Here is a 21,253-nt window from a genome sequence, read left to right as displayed (position 1 = left end):
GACAAACTCTTTCATCTGCTGCTCCCTGCAACGTGTTGCTCTCCTCAGGTCAGATAGCAGTGTTGGGCACAGGTCCCGTAACCAAGTCATAGAACACTTCATTAACAACCGTGTAATTATCGAATACCAGCCACATTGGCACTAGAACATATAACAAAGTTATCTTATCGATAATTAAACTTAAAACATATATCTCAGCATTAACGCCGCTTATTTCACTGTTGCTGCAACTAGCTGGTGAACTTCCGTTTTTTTGTTGTTGCAATATTAACCGGGTGGCAAATCGTGTTCCATCGCATTCTGGCTGTCCGAAAAGTCTCCCTAACACTTGAAAAAGATGGTCATAGTTCCTATAAATAGTCAAATATGGTGCAGCGAGACACTTTATCGACACAATGTCACACAAATATGGTGCTGCGAGACTGTTGAAAAACACCTTTCAACCTTTGGAAATTAAATAAATATACATATTAAGTACGGTACACAAAAAAGGAATCATGTTACGATCCATTCTCGACGAGTTCGTGTTACCAGGCGGCGGGAAACTCGAAAAATATAGTATAACGAATTTCTCGTTTATCACGGGGCCACCGCGCCCCAATATTGAGAATAACGAATACTTTTTATGCACGTATTACGATCATATTTTCTACCACCACTTATCTAAGTTAGAATATGTCTAATATACAATACATGGCCATTTCGTAGCGAAATACAGACCAATATATATCGATAGTTAGAGGTAGATAGAAGCATCGTAGAAGAAAAATGTTCACCACGCAACTTGAGAGCCCATGAGAGATTGAAATAATAACTTTTTTTATTTTCATTTTGCGCTGGATTAGGACATGATATATCCCGGGGAGAGGAAAGCCGATTCAATCATATGGCATAGCCACGGCCTCTCGTCCGGTTACCAGTCCATGTCGGGCAGGGATTAGTTAGTTAGACAGTTATTTGTTATCGGAAGCATGGACTTGATGGTGGAGGAAGCCTTAACCAGCCAGCGGTTACGTTAACCACCCTGCGCAAGCAAAGAGTTTAGCAATCCTTTCGTACATAACCATTCCGGGATTCGAATTGGTAAACTTGAAATTAATTCTATACCACTATAAAATTTAGCCAAAAACATTGAACATGAGGTGTTTAATACCCTTCAGGACTCACAACTATGGTTTGGCACCAGTGTGTTTGACATGACGGTAGGTGCAATATCTAATTTCAGTGTAAAACCAGGCCGCCAAGGTCGAAAATAGCGATTTAGGACTTTCTGAAAGGTGGCAAGCAGGACGTTATAACTCTCATTCATCAACTAAAAGGTTTTCATCATAATTTGGAACAATAGTCTAATAAGCCACTCTATTGGATCGAAATCTATTACTTTTTTACCTTGGATTTAGAGTCGAGAACAAACTGAGAAATTTGCAAAAAAAAGATAATTCCTCACGAATTACAGACTGAACACGTCACCTCCAATGCTTTCCAGGATGCAGCGTGGTATTATAGTTGCTCAATAACCTTTGGATAGGTAGAGCATAATTTTATTTGAATGGAAATAAAACTCACTGGGATCTCATAGTAACAAGCAGCAATGGATACACTGAAGAATTGATGGCCAACAGCCACACAAAACCAAAGATACAGATTTGCCTAATACTATTTCAGTCCTGAGTGAAGCACTCTTATGCACCTCTTTGAAATCGGGTTGCAAAACACTGGGGAACATTTCAGTAATACCTGGTTTCTGATTAGAATCACAAAAATAGCCCAATAATGCATAAGACTGAGACAATATTAGTTGACTATGAGTTTTAGTGAATTGATTTAACATATGCCCTCAGAATATTTCGATGGAGATAATAATCGTTCTGATATTATCATTGGTAATAATATAGCTTGATAAATATATTCCATTACATATTTGAATCTGAATATGTAAACCTCATGAAATGTATAATATCACATCCCATTGTTTTACCGTAATTTCAAGCTGAATAAAATGAAAGATATACAAAAAAATAAAAAATCACACGAATCATTCAAAAATCGGAATTTAGAATTCATGAGCTGTTCCCAACAGATTTGATGAAGATTATAATAGTAATAATGAGAGTAGTGTTATAAGTATAACATTGATTATGTTAGGAGTAAGAAAGAGTACATTTCATTGACACACACGATAAAAATCTAAAACTGCACAAGAAAATGACAAAACTATCGTCCCAATAACATTTTCTGCTAATATCAAATCTTGCCCCGAATAGCAATAGTCACATAAACTGATCCACAGCAATGCAACATACATTAAGCACTATACACGGAGTGATGACAGATGAGAAACACTCCCACTTGAGTAGGAATGTAAAAGTTAATAATGCAAAATAATAAATCTGGGGTTTGTAGTTGTTTTAGGCATTGCAGAAAATCTAAAATGACATCCTATTACATAAAAATTGTCTAACGAAGTCATGACTTTCTTCGATTAAAATGTACAAATGTTGAAATTTTGTCAAATTGCCTATTGTGAAATCAAAAACAGCATCAATCAACATTTCGAGAAAAATTCGAAATATTAATATGTCATGCAAGGGCTCAATAACTAATGGAAAATACATCGCGTAGTTCAAAAATGTGGATGCCAACAATGTAACCAATGATTACAGTGTACATTATCAAATCAAAAACAGTATCATTTTAAAGGTTCTTGACTATATTTAGATTTACAGTAATGAACATGATGATTTTTATATGGGATGAGATTTTCGTATGGAAACAATATTGTTTTATTAAGAAAAAACAATGGTAATGTTTAGTAGTCGACCCAAAATATAGGCAGCTAGCATATGGAACAGATCTGATCTTTGCCTAGGGAATTACAGTATATAAGAAAGTAATAAATATTCTATTGGCTTCATTTAATGGGTCCTCAGAAGAGATCAAAGCAGTGTCAGTTTTGAACGGTCAACTTGTCATAAATGGCTATATAATATAATACATCATTATATTCTTCTTTTGACAAGATCAAAGGCTGTGTGGCAAATAGTTGACTTCATCGACCAGACAGTTCTTGGCGTATAGCTGGAAAAATTTAACAAGTTAAAATGATATAACAAGAAAGGTATTAAAAAATATATATATCATTGAGCAACTAGGTTGTTGCTTCAATAGTGAGATCGGGCTGCTGGATGAATGAGGAAACTTGCTATATTTTGTTTTAGTGCAGGATATCACATGAACTTGTTACTTTAATATTTGGAAATGAAATTTCTAGACAAAATAATAAAAATATTCCATTTCTACAGTAAATTATTGCAAATATAATTTTGATACTAACTTCAAAGATTGAAACACTAAATATAACACTAAAGTTTAACCGATTTACTCTATTATAGAAACACAATAAATAAGAGTCAATCAAATTATAACTTTAAACAGTTGTATAAATTACTAATATACTAAGTTACAATGAGCTAAGAAACATTTCTAAACTAAATTCATTACGTTGTATGGGTTTACAGACTTTTCCCCCACAGACTTTTGCATATCACAATTTGAATTAATTAAGACCTTTAGTCACTTGTATGTAGATGTATAAAAAACAATAATGTATAAATACACAAATATTTATGAATTAGTTTACGAATATTAATTCACCAGCTACCACAGCAGCAACATATATCAGTAACCTGCGGCTATGGTACAAATATCCTATGAATACATGTGTATTTATATATCATTTTTCGGCAATTCCTAAGGCGGATGTAAAACATAAACATGACTAAAACTGTCTAGTGATTGGAAAACTCGGATGCTGCATTCCTGCTTCAAAATACCTGTTAATATTTCCTCTTTCATTTTCTGCATTTCTTTTCGGACCTCATCAATTATTTCCTACAATACAATAAAGAATAGTTGATTACATTATTGAAATCACTCCACAGATAACGAGAGCGGGTAAAGTTTATTGGCAAGATCATTGAATACTACTACAAATTATAAGATCAGCATAACTTCTGAGTGTTTTTCTGAATTTTTATTACGAGGTATTTCAGAATAGTACTCTTGTCACATTGAAGTAAAATAAGAAAAAACAACCCTGCGTTTGTAATAAACATTTTTTCATTATTATTCAATGCGTTATCTAGGGTATATATTTCGCCCAGCCCTACTTTACGCAGACCTAAAGTAGAAATCATTTGATGAGAATGATACTGAAAATGTTTGCCGTACACATTTATTACCTTGGAGTAACTTTAGAAACACACCAAGTGACAAAACGGGTCACACACTTGCTATATTTGCTAGACACATTTTTACGTACAAAATGTTTTACAGTATATAATTTTTATCTACCATAGAATATGGAATTTGAAAAAATGTGCCAAATATTACATCTGGCATGCAGTGTGATACTTTTATAACTTACCTGTTTAACAGATTCTAAATCCCCAGAACTTGAATTGGTTGTTGTGTTACGACTAAAATTATTTAATGGAGAGTATATTTTATTAAAGTATTGCTGAATGTTCAAAGCCATCAACATGAGAGAAGAGTGAAAAAAATAAAATCTGTGTCGGAAGAAATCAGGGAGGTACAAATTACTGACAAAAGAAGCAACAATTTTAAGATTTAAAGAAATTATTTTCCAATATGTCCAATGGAGAGGTTTTTCACATTTGTCGACAGAAACTCTGGGGGAGGGGGGTTCTTCTTAAAGGGGTTGGAAACTTGGCTTTAGAGTCTGATGCCCAATGAGTTGAATGCCCAAATAAACAATATTTCGAATTAAATATTTCTATGTGTTTATGAATTCGCTATACTCAGCATTGCTTATTTTGTAATATTGCACTCTAAATCTAAAATGGAAGCATTTGGTATAATAAAACAATTGGAAAAAATTGATCTACTCTAAATCCGATCATTCCGATAAAAATAATATTTAATTTCCACATAAAATAACTGAATGTAAAGAGAATTTTAAAATGCAACCATCATGCCGTCATCTACAAAAAAATCAACACTCTTGATTTTGAAAAAAAATATATACGAGTAAATATAAATGAAATTTTGGTGTCTTGAATAAATCATGCAAAAATAAAGCATTCAGTTCACTAAGTAGTGGCATTTATGACCCGGATGAATCTATACGTGTCGTATTCGGATTAGAACATTCATTAAAATCCATAATAGTTTCAGACACTTCATAACATTGGAGGCAGAAATGTGAACTCTATTTCATATTGGGTTACTACGCATGAAAAAATATTTCACCAAATAATATATGCGAATTTGATTCTTTGGTATTTTAAGAACTGGATTGAATGAATCTATGGCACTGCAAGAGAAGAAAGCTGGTAATTTCAATTGCTTTGAATTGTATTTAAGATATTATTAATATAATCAAGATATTGAGAGAATATTCAACAACAAAAACTTTTCAAGAATCTGGAGAAAAGTAGAATCCCACAGTTTAATGTAACAATGCACAAAAAAAAACAAGGAACGAAGATGTGCATTCAAAATTTTTTTGATGAAATCATCCATTCAATTCCTCAACCACATGGAGGATGCTAAAACAAATGTATGTATATCAATCGATGACTCCTAAGCTATTTCTGACAAACAAATTTGCCTAGGTCATCATTTTGATACAATAATCTTCATGCTGCATCACAGTACATAATTACAGGAAATGAAATGAACAATACCTCATGAGAACCCATTCCCAAATCTACTTACTTTGCAATGCCACCAAACTTTTTAGTAACAGGTGAACTCTTATTTGATGCCTGTTGCCTAACGGCAAATTAAATCATATATCATATGGCATGCTCATTAAAACTCACAATTTAAAACGGAACACAATCCGCTTCAAAATACTTTGGTCATTCATAATCTCCCATAAGAAAATTGCTTATGAATAAGACTTACCGTAGTTTGGTAGGTGTAAAATAATGGAATATATAGAATATATTTGTGTGTTACATTGGCCCCGGTTATGAATTATTACTAAATCCTGCTAGATCAACTAGTTAGGCGATTCTTTGCTGAATAAGCATGAAGCAGATTGGATCCCCATAATCATCACAAATTGCTTGTGTAATAATTATCAGAACATGACAAACTCTTTGTCTCTTTGTTTTGCGATTCGACAAATTTCAATTCTATCGTTCAACTTTTATAAAAAAAAAGCATATTTTGTTGCAATTCTACAAATATTTTTGCTTTATAGTTCAATTCAATTTTTAATTGTAAAAATGACAAATGTTGTTCTGGTCCTTTCACTGGCATATGTCACAGAATGCCTAATGTCCCAAGTTCATCGTGGTCGACAATAGGAATGTTCGAGCAACAGTCCGCTGGGAGGATTCTTGTAACCCACAGGAAGTTTCGCAGCTCGAGTTCTGAACCAGTCGTTTATATTAAAATGTGCAACTTTTCCAGAGTTAATCTGAGAGTTTCTCAAATATGGATATGATCTTTCCACTGTAACGTAGTTAGGTGTAGGGACGTATTACATCAAAACCATGTGACCAAATTGTATCACTGGCTCAAGGCCAAATGCTTAAAATAAATGTAAAGGCCAATTTATGTCGAATGAAAGAGGCTACGTAATATATCAAAGGGTTTGAAGTACTTGTTTCCGTACAATGAAAAATTTGACCTTCATAAAATTCAATGTTGGATTTTTATTCATTTATTGTTAAGTGACTGGTAATGCATGTTGAGACGGCAATAGGGGCAATTTATTTGGGCAAATATTTCTTTTCAAAATTGTGTCAAAGAGAAGAAATGGTGCAGATTTCAGACTTAGAAATAGAATATGACTACCCAAATATGTTGCACAGTATTCAGACTGTGCAATATATTTAAAGTCAATCAAATCCATTCAATAGCACTAGCAGAGAAAAAAACAGAATTACTTGTTGTAATGCACAACCGCTACAAAAATTTTTTTTTTTTGGCTGTAATTCATGGTGTGTGTAATCCATCTATCCAATGTGCAGCCCTCTGCAAATCAGTAACATTATTTGTGGCTCCAGAAGTCATTTGATTGAACATAGCTGCTCATAATTAACCATATTAAGTAATAGGAAACGAACATCACCACATCAAAACAGATATTATAACCTCACAATTCATTATGTCGTTAAGCTACATAACCCAGTGGTCATGAATCCTTTAATTATTAATGGTGTCTTCAAATCAATAGATAATACCACACAACAATAATGAAATTATTGCTAAAGGTAAAACTGCTTTGTTGATCTGAAGGATGCCAAAAGAAGACAATTATTTGAAAACTGATCCATATAAAAAGGTTCGTAGTATGCTGATTTTTTTATCTTACATTTTTACATTCTACAATAAATACATCCTATCAACATAGTTTCTTGAAAACTAATGATAGGATTGGACAACCTCAACAGAACAAAAATGGCCCAATGAAGCCATCTCGCATAATCATAATCAGCAGGGTTAAAAGTGCAAGCTTTAATCATTGCTTTTATAACCTTTTATGCGAATAAATTCTTACCCAAGAGTAGCTGAGCCTGATATATTATTTTTCTGCCATGGTGGCCTCTTATTTTCTGAAAAATAATAAATTACGATCCACTATGTTAAATCTGATGATGCTAATCTTCAATATTCAATATCTGCAAACACAAAGCACCATTAAAATATCGGCAATGGGAATTATAGAAAATTTCTATTATTTGCATGAATGACGAATGTCTTGCTTTTATGTTCTCACAGCTAGTTATTTGGCAAAGATTCAAAATAAACACACCTGATGGTTGTTTCATTGTTTGAGAGACGACTGGTCCAGGATTTGTAACTGGCTTAGGCGCTGAATCCTGTTTTACAAGATGAAAAAAGAGTTTGAAACGAAGCATTTTTTTATTAGACTTAAAAACAGAAACACAGATTAAGAAAATTTGATAACAATCATATTTTTTGAATCATGAATTCATGCAGTCATGATATTGATACTGGTCAGTCAACTGAGTGAGCATTGGCCTATATGTCAACCTGTTGGCATTGTACGTTGAAGATCTCTCGTGCAAGTCTTGTTAGATTATAATAAATGAGATAGGTAATGCCTAAGCAAAAAGACTTCAGCTCTTATAAAATTGATTTGAAAAACTCCTTCATATATCAATGGTTGTTTGACCATAGTGACCAGATTATCGCTTTTCAGATGAGCTATCTATTGACCAAGTGGCTATGTCATCCAATCAAACTATGAGAGTAGATTTAGGAAATACATGGAATATATCGGCAGCACAATAAACAATTACATACCTCACTCTTAATGGCTCTTTTAGCTGCCCTAGAAAACATGTAATACAATGCATAAGCACAGAATAGCGACAAAATCAGGCCTACTCAGAATTGTTGTAACTTAGTAAAAGCTCAGTATGGAAGTCTTCAAAACATTATTTGGTGTGGTCTAGATCTTACTGTTTAGGATCATCCAAGAAAATTAAATAAATTTTGAATTAATTTCAAAATTGCTGTATTATTTTATTTATGTTTGATTACAGGTTACTGACTTGAAACACTCTTATGCCAACATGGTTCATTTCATAAACATAGTTAATGTTACCCTGACTGATATAGTGACAATACAAAATAATAACATAAAATTAGTAGAAGCATGATGTTGAGAGAAACTGAATCAAAATTGAAATATTCGAACCATTATTTTTTTTGTTTAAAAATCGATATAAAAGAATAGTCAAAACTATTCAGTGATGTCACCTATACACATTGTGGCACCACAATACCAAGGTACATGACTGCAGGTCTTAGAACAACAGTCTATGTCGTGTTTAGGGCTGTCCAAGAAAACCGAATATTCGAACTTGAATAGAATCGCAAATTATGCAAATCGTTTTCCGGCTAATTTGTGAATCGCTAAAATGAGGTACATCAAGCAGGAAAAAATCACACGAACGTTGTTGGCACGGCGTTTTTCATCGGGTAAGTGAAGCGTATTTCGCTCGCCTTCATTTTGATGTAAAAAAGTGTTTCTCCTAGTCCTATGGCCCGGTGGCATGTAATTATCCATTTCATGCATGGTCATAACTAGGAGATTATTATCGATAATGACGCTTTTGAGAGAGTACACGAGGAAAAGAGGGAATTTAGTTTAGGCACAAAATGCTAGTGCTATAAATAGAATCGATTTAAAGCTGTTGAGTCAGTAATCATAGGAACATAGTACCGCTGACCTGAAGCTGAAAAACATGCTGGGGGGAACCTTATGATGGCAATACCTGCTTTCAATGGAATTTGTAATTTCCTATGATGGCAATACTTTGTATTATACGTCTATTACTATGACAACTAATTGCACTCTTGCATTTTGATGGCTGTTGTACAGTAACAATACGATCATCAAATAATAATGTCATCCCTAGCTCCGAATTCGAGACCTTTCTAAATGCAATTGGGCAACAGTTTTGTCTATATTAATGGTTGTTCATCATTTTGCTGAAAATTTCACAAAAAAACCTCCAGAGTTAAGACTTATGATAATGAGATTAAAATAGCACCTACAGGCTTTGCATGCCTCATTAAATCTGAATTCATCAGAGTTGAGTAAATAAAGTATAGAGAGTATGTGCAATTTTCAACTCTCAACACTCGACAGTTTTCAAAACCTCAATTTTAAGGACCTCTAAATTTTTTGACAAGTCAATAGAGCCGCCATCTCCTTTTATATTTATTTCCACAGCTTATGGCAACCCATTTAACTTTTTATGACATAACACAGAACACAGCAATGGCTAATCATCGCAAAACTACCGTGTTTCCTCGAAAATAAGACCTGGCCTGAAAATAAGACCTAATTTGAATTTTAAAAATGATCTAATTAAACTCGGGTCTTATCACTCACTGAATACAGCGCGGACGAGAGAGAAACATTTTTCTTTCATTATTTATTAGCGTCCGTAAAATTTTGAACAATTTGATGGGAAACAGAATACAGTAGTAAGGAATGATGACGAGTTTATATCAGTCAGTAATCTTCAACATCCTGAAATAATCTAACATGACGCACCCTAACCTGGTACACATACTGTGGTCAGGTTGTGCGCCATCTTGGTGCACATACTTCTCGAGCTTCAAAATTTGTTTGGTTTTGCTTATTCGTGTGCTCATATTGCCTCATGTTAGGTTATTACTTATCGATCTTGATCGGTAAGTATGTTGATAGGTATTTGACTGTCTGTATGTTAGATGCATGCGATATCTCACGAAAGCGAGGTTCAATCTCCTCCAAATTTTGCATGTGCATTCATCTTAGCTCGGATCAGAAGCCTATTGATTTTGGATGGATTATGTAGTATAATTAGCGAGTTATTAATTAATTAGTGATGGGACACACGGTGTCACTATGGAGTAAGACCACTGTTTTGGGGATCCCCTAACCTTCTATCGATAAGTCTTCGGTTTCCAACCGAATTCTAGTTTAAAGATGTTGAAGATTACTGATATAAACTCGTGATCATTCCCTACTGTATACTGTTTCCCATCAAATTGTTTAAAATTTTACAGACGCTAATAAATATTAAAAAAAGAATGTTTCCCTCCCTTCTGCCCTGTTTTGCGCTCTTCGCGCCGTATTCAGTAAGTAGTAAGACCGATTCAACCCTACCCTTGAAATATATTTGAAATGTGTGGGAGAGGAAAGGTTCAATGACCTGAGGTGAGGTGAAGATCACACCACTATTCAAGATTGTGTGATATCACAATTATGATATTTGTACAGGAAATACAAATAAAAACAATGGATGTCGGTTTTTATATAATGTTTATTAAAAAATCTCGTGATTTTCTACAATGTAATTTTATTTTTGATAAATAAACACAAAAGACCTCTTCCAAAATAACCAGTGTTATTCTTCAAAAGAAAATAAATCTAAATCCTGTCCAAATTTTAGGGAAACACGGTAAGAAGTGCTGTACAGTATACAAAACTGCTATGCGTCAAAAAGCCACATGGTCATTCTTTATGTAGCAAATTTTTGTTCCTTTGAGAAGATCGTAAAAAGGAAACTTTCACAGATTAGAATTTAAATTTCAATTTATTTTCTTTTGTTTTTTTGAAGATTTACGTATTCGAGTCACCAGCGATCCTAATAACCAGTATAATTAATCAAAGCTTTCCACATCTTTTCACGACCTACTAAGATTCCTTTTGCTACCCACCAGTGGGTCGCGACCCATAGTTGATGTAGACGCTGATGTAGACAAAACCTATCTACTAACAGCACTGGCCAAATTAAACCTCACATGGCATTATTAAACGTGCACATCTTCAATTATGCACAATACAAATATCTACCAAACCAAACTCACATTCGTTTTTGCAATTCACCAAGAAAATCACCTCCACCACCTCCTCCTCCGCCACTATTTCCTCCAGCAGGTTTGTCTTCGACAGGCTATATACATCAACAATAAAAAAAAAGATACGAATTAAAGAAAATTCTTCAGGCAATGAAAACTATTGAACTTCAGTATGCTAGTATAGAAAATTACTTAAGCAAGATAGTAAAGTCAGTCAGCTTAAACAATGAATCTTTTATTAATATTGATAATGACGCTTTCAGATAATGACACTGAATTCATGATGACAACATACATGCACGGAATTCAATTATCAAATCAGAAGATAAAATTCTCACCTCTGCTTTCTTCAACTTTACAGCGGAGAGCGCAGCAGCCATATCCATTCCTCCACCTCCACCACCACCACCACTAGCTACAGGTGGGGCAGGAGGAGCTGGAGGTATCCCAGGTGGTGCTGGCGGAGCGGGTGGAGCAGGAGGTGCGGGTGGAGCTGGCGGTGCTGCAGGAGCCGGTGGAGGGGCTGGTGCTGGAGGTGCAGCAGCTGAAAATTGACGAACAAACCAAAGTAGTTAAACAGCAACATCCAATACATTAACTGTTAATTCACGAAGATCATTCTAAGTAAATGTCAACTGCTCTTCAACTCGCACATAATCTTAGATAACCCTCACAGTCATCATCACCATAAGCAGTACAAGAATGTGCATACTTGGACCAGATAAATTTTATAGTAATTTATAGTTTTTTCAATAATTAAGTCAATTTACCTGATGACGCTCTTTCTCTTGCTTGTCTTTCCCGCTCCCGTTTTTCTGCTTCTTGTCGCTCACGTTCTTCCTCTATCCTTTGTTGTTCTCTTCTAAAAACAAAAGAAAAAAAATAAGCATTATCATTAAAACAATTGAACGGAAAAATCCAAATAGAGTTTTGTGGCCATTATACATTCAATTTTTGACATATTAATAATATAATTGAAGATAATATATAATTGAATAAAATCTGAGCATACAAATTACATAATTAGGAATATGTTTTATTTTCATTCCTAATCCTAATATCATAAAATATGGTTTTATCATTGCTTTTTATGTTGATTCTGGAATCCAAACAAAACAGGTACTCTGAATTATTATCACAATCACACCATCAAAAGTTATTCTACTGGTTTACTATATTAGGTAATGTATTATTGCTATAACGATATTATAGCATTAATAAAACATGTTTCAAAATAAGTGAATGTCCATGTACTATAATATACAAAATATCCTTAATTTGTCTTTATTTCTTTTGATAAGTTAATATATTCATTTCACTTTTGAATAGGTTTCTAATTTTGATGATCATGATCTAACTAATTATTGCTCCTAGAAAGCAGCAATAATTCCAGACTGTAAAATTTCAATTCTATTAATTGCTGCTGATGATGACTATTGGCATAACTGAATAATGCACTGATGATTATTTTGTACATTGTTGATTACTGAAACAACTCAAGTAAATCTGTATATTTAAAGTGGTAAACAATCCCCTTGCCTGCTGACTTGAATGAACTGTTAACAGGATGGCAGGATTTCCTCTTGCCCAAGAAAATATGAACATATTATTCTATACCAAAGCACATATATCATGAGTAGCCTATTTAGAGATCAAAGCCGAATTTGATAAAAACTGACAATAGAGTTGAAAATAATTGATGTGCCTTTTTCAACAGACTGTTGGGAAAGTTGAGTAAAATAATTTTTTTCAGTTTTTGCAAAAAATATTGATTTCAAAGAGTCTGAAATTTCAGATCCGTTTTCTGACTGACTGGGGAATTTAAAATTCTGAATCGACTCTGCTCCCAATGATTTTGAAATTAGGAACTCCAATAAAACTCTGAATCCAACTCCACAGTCACGAGCCCATGATAGAGAGATAATAACAAAGTGCATACAATACTTAGATTGAAAGATATATTAAACAGAATTTCCTTGTATATAAGAAACTTGCCTTTTAGCTTCCAAATCAGCTTGCGATGTGTCATTGTCTGAAAACAAAAAAAAATCTTAATTTCACTATTCCCTATTAATTAAGTAAATCAACCAATTTGGTAATTGAAAAATTCAGATACCTGTATACTAAATAGTTTGATACTTCACTTCAGAACCCTTAAACTATTTTCAATAGTATGAACGATAAATCCGGAAAAGAAATATATTTTGTAAAGATTAGGAGAAATTGTGATTCCATTGCAAAAAAGCTTAAAATTATCAGACCATCCATATGACTTTTCTATCTGTCAGAATAAAAATTCACACAATAAGGTCGAATAATATACTATAGTAAGTCATGATCCTCAAATCACAATAATTCAAAAGAATTCTGGCATAACAGGCATTTCTACAAAATGCAACCCAAAAGCATACCTTGCCAAAATTGTACAACCACAGATTTATCCCTACATGATAATAAATATCACTCTTCATCATCATATTTGATGATTGTTTTGGTCAACTGGGAAAATGACCATAGGTCAACAAATTTTCAGGTTGACAAATATATGTCATCAAATAAGAGTAAATATATTCCATCAAACAAGAAAGAATTACACAAGTTTGACACCCAATCAAGATTGAGAAATAGCTTATAGTGAATCAGAGTATAAGCACTGCTTTTAATTCAAATTGTCAATATCAATGATAAGAAAGCCAATTACTAAATAAAACTGCAACTGGTGGTGGCATAGTTAAAAATCTCATTCTTGCTACTTTGATATCAGCCTAGTATCTTTGGCCAAAACCAAATAACAGGGATGTACAGAACAAACTGAATATTAAAATCGATTAGGAAATTGTTTACATTGAATATTTCAAATTCTTGATTTATTACAACTTATCATTTTGAGCAATTGAAGTTACAAAGTAGGACTAAAAAAGTTTAATAATTTGTAGCTGCAAAAATAGAGAACCAATGAAATGTTTATTTTAACTTTCCTGAATTTAAATATTCAAACTCATTAAGTCGTAATTAATCTTGGTTAATCATGAGCCAATTTAGAACATATTCGATACTCAGATATTAGAAAGTATTATTTTTTATTAATATATACAAAATAGTATATTATCCAGTTTCAACCATCCTTGCTGAATACTTTACTATTCTGAATCTAATTTTCAAAAATAACAACCACTCCACAGTAAAGTTACCAATTGGTCCTTATTCAATTTTTCTGAACACCTTTAGAAATATGATCTCACTATGTAAAAATTTCTTCTGTCTATTTGTTTTAACAATTGTACTTTAAATCATGTCACTGATAACTACTGACATCTTGTAGTATCCGCTCTATATTCTATATATAGATATTGAATAACTGGTCACTTCATGAGTAATTTCCATTTTTAGGTACAAGCTTGTGACTTTGTATTGAGTTCGCGAAAGCATATGTTTGCACACTGGGCAGTAATAATTCAAACAGTTTTACAATGAGTCCGTCCTCTAACACAGGGGTTCTCAAACTTTTCGGGTTATGGAGCCTATGACTATTGCGGACAATCCGAATGAAGCACTTTGAGAACCTATGCTCTAGCATGAAAAATATCTATTCTATTGTAAACTAGAAATAGTCGCCCATATGAGCAGCTAGTGCACACACTCTAAATATGAATAAGTTTGAAGAATATAACAATGAAAATGGAAATCAGATCATGAGGGTGTCAGAAATGATAACGCGATACACCTTTGAGTAGTCAAAAAATACTTACAGCCAGATGTTAAATGATTTATCGCCATGTCCATACCCTCTGAAAATTTTGCAGCCTCTTCTGGATTGCTGAAATTCAAGCCGTACACAGTTCTGGCATCTCTCCATTGATGGAACGTGGCCGTAGCTTTATTGTATTTCAAGTTTTTTGTGATACCACAATTTATTACTACCTGAAAAGAGATTTATGATTTCTATACCAATTTCACTGATAAAAATATGCCTATTATGTGAACTACAAAATTCGAGGACAAGATAAGAAAAAGACGTATCATAATTTTTTATTGTAACAAAAAATTCAAGTTCACTTTATTTATCCTATGTTTTGTTTTTTTCTGTTTCTATCAGGTCTGTAAAATCTGCATATTCTTTATTGAATGTTTTTGTTTGCATTTCCTCTATTTTAATTTAAGTTTTCTCTTTGCTGTTCCCCGCAAATGACCTGATCAGAGTCATCCCAGATATTTTTGGACTTGGTTAATAATAAAATAAAATAATAATAATAAAAATTACTTGGTTACTACCGGTACTTTCAAATAAAAATCTCAATTACATCCCATATCAATGGTAAATATCACAATTTTTATAAATTTCAAAGAATTTTACAAATAGGTACAGAATTTACATCGAAAACATAAGCACGCAAAACGTTATGGGCCGGTGACCTTCATCTGAATGTAGATGTATGTAAAAAGCTGCCACTAATCTAAAATATAAAAACAAAAATACTAATTGTATTTGTGAATACTACAATGTTTTCAGGTAGGACACTACAACCTTTAAATATCAGCATTCGGACATTTTATTGGTGTGAATAGTCAACACATAAGAGTTGTGAACTTGTTAATTCTCGAACCTACCTCATGATCAGACTGTTTTCTTCCAACAACTCTGTAAGAAGGTTGTCCACCCTCCCTTTTATAAATACAGACACGAGCAACACCTGCGCCTGCTCCGGCTGGGCACCATTTTCTTGATCCTTCATCATATACCATGACGGATGCCCATGCTTGACATGTGCTCTTCTCACTAAAATAGAATAGAATGAATAAATGACACATATAAAATGAGCAGTCGAATGTTGTTTACTAATTAGAATTTGTTTCTGGCATAACACATAAAATCTTGCATCGAAAATTTTGAACGAATTTGGCTATAATACATTAATAAGTTGCTCACGATGTAATGAATTGAGCTCACAGGATAGATTGCATTGAAATATACACAATTGAGTAGATGAAAGTTTGGTTCTTTGTCGCTACAAACTTCCTATTGAAATCTAACACTGAACAATGAAAAAATTCCATCCATGCAATGAGTTTTAGTAATGGTTAGCACTTCCTTGTTGGGTGGCTCAACAAAGACTTGAATGTATAAGATTCAATATATTTAACAATAAACATGTGTTTGCATTTTCACATTACTCAGAATAATCTAAAATTGTTCTGTACAGCCTCCTCCAACATGGTCAAATTTATATACATTAGGCGTGTTTTGAAAAGAAATATATATATATATTGCATAATTACTTATTGCAAGAAGAGATTAATATTTGAATCTGATAACATTTTCTTCCATTTGAGCATGAAACTTATTTTATCAAGCATTCATAGACATAAGTGATGCAACTATTTTATAATGTAATAACTATAGTTTCACAGGATGTAGTATTCATTTAAATGCGCGGAGACCGGAGGCCAATTGCCTACCTGAATAAATCATAAATACTCCCATATAGTGGTAATGTATATTGAAGGATTTTATATTTAGTATCAATAGTTGCCTGCAACTGATCTACAGTAAAAAATCTGGTAATTCGAATACTGGTTATTAATAATCACTGAAATTAAACTAAGAAATTACTTTATTCCAATAATTAAGCTTTTTTGATAAACACAACCGTTTGTTCAAAATCTAAATTAAAAACAAACATTGTTTGTCAAACAACTCATCAAATCCAAAGAACCTCACACAATATAACTTTGCAATATCAGAGCAAAATTAAACCTTATAATTGCATAAATGGGATGCTAGCAGCCAAATTCTAATATTTTTTGCCATCAACGAGGCTGTCATTACCCGAACTCAAAAATGAGGAAATTTAATACTATAATGAAAACATCTGAAACGTGTGATTTATACTTATAACAAACAGTTTAATGCTTTTTGTTTCCAAATTTTTATTTTATTTTATCAACAACTTTATATTACTCAAGAAGAACATGATGACTTTCTAAAAACAATGAGTTTATTTGCAAGCTTCAGTTAGATTATCGTATACCTTCTTCAGACAAAGCAAGATGTAGCTTTCACTGAACAAGGTGGTTATAACCGATGAAACCAGAGCTTACAGTTTCCAGTGGCATACCAACTTCTTCATACCCAAAATATACAAGTTTCATTTTTCTGCTATTTTTAGTCAATAGCCGATATATATATTGCATTGATATATACATTTACATTTATATACTTTTCTTACCTCATAGTGAATTTTACAGGAATCTGTGGCTTTTTTAAAATAGGACACTAATTTTTTGTCGATGATATCACCAGTATCTTCAAATAGAATATGTTATCAAATTACAACATTTTATATAGAAATCTAAAAAGAATTTATGAAAAAGAATCAAGTTTAGCCAGATGAAGAAATTATAATATCCCATAACATTGTAGTCTAGCTGTGATTATCTCAATCCAAACACCAAGTGTACATGGTGTTATTTTGCTATTTTTTTTCAGGATTGGCCTAAATGAGTAAATTAGGCTACTCTAGTGCCATCCTTGTATGGAGTAAGTAAATTATCTATTGCCGAACATTCAGACAATGGCTCCAGGTGAATCTCACTTAAATCTGGTATTGCTATATGCTGGAGAAATAAAGTAATTAATAGGCTTGTTATAGTGGGGTTAGATAAAGGGCGAAGCTAGTTTTTCCAAAGCCTAATATCCCCCTTTTATGGTTTTGTTATTGCCAGTAAATCTAAATTTTGCATTTTTTATATCCAGAGAACTAGTGTACAAAATTGGCTAGAAGGGCAAGAGAAATTTTCAGGTATAAAAAGAGTGACTGAAAAATTTCCTTCACAAGATTAATTGTTACACTGCAAAATTTCCCTGACCATATACCTCCCATTACCAGAGTTGAGAGAATTGTAAGAATCATGCTCAAATGCCATAATGATGCATACAGATGCTGTTGTTAGTGAGGTTAGTTATTAAACTTATGACAGAAACTTGTAAAAAATATATCAAACGTTCATCGACTTTTAGACCCTGTGGATTGCCAATATCCAGACCTGCTTCTTCCAGCTCACACACACTACAAATTCTTGTATAGTCTATTTCATTTTATGAAAATAAAGACATGAATTTTATCGTTGACTGGGAATCCTCCAAATCTGATAGATTCGACTGCCTACCCATAGAAAAACTAACTGCAGGTAATCTGGGCCAAAGCATGCCGACCGTCATCAGGCCGCCTACAACGGCCAACTATGCAGTCCATGTATGTTACCTCCCAGTGAAATAATGAAGTATTCTAATAACAAATAAACGCCTATAAAACTCTCCTTTCATACATTCCAAAATTGAAAAAAAAAATTTATTATGAGAATATTAACATAATAATACATACAGAAACCTTATCTATGGATCAGAATTTAAGCGTCCAGAATTCAAAAAGGGAGGGAAAATAAATAGCTGAACGAATTCAATTAATTTATTATTTATCAGTAAGTTGAATATTGCTGGAAATCACAGAATTGCCAACTTGCTTAATATCTACCTAATTTTGGATACATTGACAGATGGGCCCAGAAAACCCATTTCTGCCTTTGAAAAATGTAGTCAAATTGCTGTTCAAATCAGTGGTGGAGCTGATTGGAGCAGTGGTGGAGCTGAAAAGCTGCTGCTCATCTTAACTGAACAAAGGTAACAGGTTTTGTCCAAATAAGTTGATAATCAGTGGCGCAGTCAGGGGGCCAGCCACCCAACCCATGTGGAAATTTTCTAAGACTGCAGCAAAAAATTGCTAAAATAATATGTGAGATTTTCGCAGGGCTTATCTTCTGATCTTATTAAAATCGCCGGTTGTTTTCGTCATTAGCATACCCATCCCATTAGCATCCTTTCACAAATGCACGTTTTGTGCCACAAGGACGTCAAGTCCATTCTCTCACCAAAACTGTGCACCCAGTGTGAAAAACTCGCTATTATGTGATTGTCGACGACGAAGCACTGAAGATAATTAAAGAAGTTAATCGGTAAATCAAATAATTGACTGAAAATAAGCGAGTGTATAGTCTACTAAAACTGAAAACAGTGTTATAAAAACTAATTAGAATATGAAAAACACCATAAAATTTGTTTTAGGATCCTGTGAGAGAAAAAACGCTATTTAAGACAATGTAAATCACCAAAATTTTGAAAACTCATAACTTACCAGACATTTTTATGTCTGCAGATTGCCGTGTTAATGCTTTAATTTACGGTAAGTTGAAGAATGCAGGAGTTATGTTGAACACAATTAAATTAATATGGCAAAACATATTAAAAGTATTGGTCACGGATTTGATATTACATGCAAGAAAAAAATCATTGTTCATCCAAAAATCATTATTTGTGGTCGATTTTTCACTTCAGCAATGGGCAGCCGCTCAATTTCTTGCCGATTTATAGTTGAGTGCCGTGACAGCTTTAACTTTGGCTCAAACACATATATGGCTATTGGAGATCAAGTCAAACTTCTAAGTCTGCGATATCACAATGGAATTATAATTCCAGATCCGACATTGTCCTATCCGTAATATGAACTGACCTTATTTATTTGGATGAAAATGGTCAAAACTATAAAGATGTTTTAGCAATTTCTAAATTTGTGGGGCATTATTGCAATACGGTACTATACTCTATGTACTCAGTCAACGATAGTAAAATAGGCTACTCTTACTGGAACAAAACACACATAGTCTAGTCAGGCAGTCAGGTCTTGACGAGTGTTCTGACAAATTAATCATTGTCAAAACCCGAAAACCAACCAACACTCTGACACTGCAATACAGCAATATGACTCATAAATTGTAATATCCTGTTCTACATACTGACATTGTTCTAGATCAGTGATCAGTAATATCATGCACGGTCAGACAATACTGTAGTGATAAGGTTATGCAGACAAATATATGCAGATATGGCAATTCTATCCAATTACAGAATTAAAGAGGCATAGAACTGTAGAAGGTAAGATAGGGCAGTCTGGAGTTGAGTCGGTAAGTTAGTCTTGCGCAACCCAAATCAAGGTTAAGATATATGGAAGCTGTGAATTCATTACAGCATTAGGTAGGCTACCGTGCCGGTACCCAATGGGCCACCGGTAGTCACCTCATAAAACCTGAATATCACACTACATTAAACGAAGACCACCGATACCGTACTATTGTACCGTACGGTACCGGTAACCTAAATGCAGAATTGACATCGGTATCGTACCAGGATAGGTACCGGTACTGCTGACCTATTACGGTACAAGGTACCTATACTACCTGCATCCAAAATACGGGTGCCGGTAAAGCGGTACCGGTATCGGTTAAAATTCTTTGAAGCCCATTGAGGTTATAAGTTATACACACCTCTATGATGAGGCCACAATCATAAATTCTACATGAGCGGGCATTGTTGTAGATGTGACGTCATCAAAAGTGATCGAGCTGTCCAAAGGTGGGGCGGTATCCCAATTTCCAGTGCGACAAACCTTCTTTCCAAATTGAACTTATACAGTTCCATAACAATGCCAGCAAGCGTAATGAATGACCATGTAAAGACTTGGTCATTTATTAAGTGGAATGACAATCTTATTTTTGATAGTCGAAAGATTTCTTCCAGAATTGTTTAAATTGCAGATTGGACCGATGGCTGATTTTGGCGCGAGACGCGAACTTACGCACAGTACGTTTCATATGGATGTTTCATTGTTTCCCCGAGCTTCGACTTTCTTGTTTACTTCAGTAAAATCGGCTAATCAGCGAGATGCAAAAGGTGACGTATCAATAAAAATTCCAGAAATCGCTCAGATACTTTTGTTACTCAGAACTTTTCATGTCATCGCTCAGACAGATTTTTAGGCATCGTTGTAAACATTATTCG

At 33.7% G+C, this 21,253-nt stretch overlaps 1 protein-coding gene across 2 annotated transcripts; it reads right to left on the bottom strand.

Moving 5' to 3' along the window:
* Positions 1 to 1,500: 1,500 nt before the first annotated feature.
* LOC120339801 (vasodilator-stimulated phosphoprotein-like) lies at positions 1,501 to 17,743 on the bottom strand. 2 transcript variants are annotated; one of them, XM_039408025.2, is made up of 14 exons: positions 17,592 to 17,743; positions 15,973 to 16,141; positions 15,114 to 15,285; positions 13,360 to 13,396; positions 12,135 to 12,226; positions 11,703 to 11,908; positions 11,374 to 11,459; positions 8,308 to 8,335; positions 7,793 to 7,859; positions 7,538 to 7,592; positions 5,740 to 5,796; positions 4,427 to 4,478; positions 3,834 to 3,891; positions 1,501 to 3,078 (listed from the first exon to the last, which is right to left on the bottom strand). In XM_039408025.2, the coding sequence occupies exons 1-14, from the start codon at positions 17,594 to 17,596 to the stop codon at positions 3,050 to 3,052; spliced, it is 1,113 nt and encodes a 370-aa protein (XP_039263959.1). In that variant the 5' UTR covers positions 17,597 to 17,743; the 3' UTR covers positions 1,501 to 3,049. The 2 variants fall into 2 exon arrangements, with proteins under 2 accessions (XP_039263959.1, XP_077966598.1); XM_078110472.1 differs by lacking the exon at positions 5,740 to 5,796.
* Positions 17,744 to 21,253: the final 3,510 nt, after the last annotated feature.

Source organism: Styela clava, chromosome 1 (genome assembly GCF_964204865.1).
Source record: "Styela clava chromosome 1, kaStyClav1.hap1.2, whole genome shotgun sequence".
In the NCBI taxonomy this organism is placed as follows: domain Eukaryota; kingdom Metazoa; phylum Chordata; class Ascidiacea; order Stolidobranchia; family Styelidae; genus Styela; species Styela clava.
This window is presented reverse-complemented; position numbering and strand designations above follow the sequence as displayed.

Bases quoted from the DNA above. Each gene is read 5' to 3' on its own strand.
- LOC120339801 (XM_039408025.2), bottom strand. The intron at 13,397-15,113 runs GTAAGTATTTTT...TTTTGTTTTCAG, and splicing joins AAATCATTTAACATCTGGCT to ACAATGACACATCGCAAGCT. The intron at 8,336-11,373 runs GTGAGTTTGGTT...CATGTTTTCTAG, and splicing joins GGTGAATTGCAAAAACGAAT to GGCAGCTAAAAGAGCCATTA.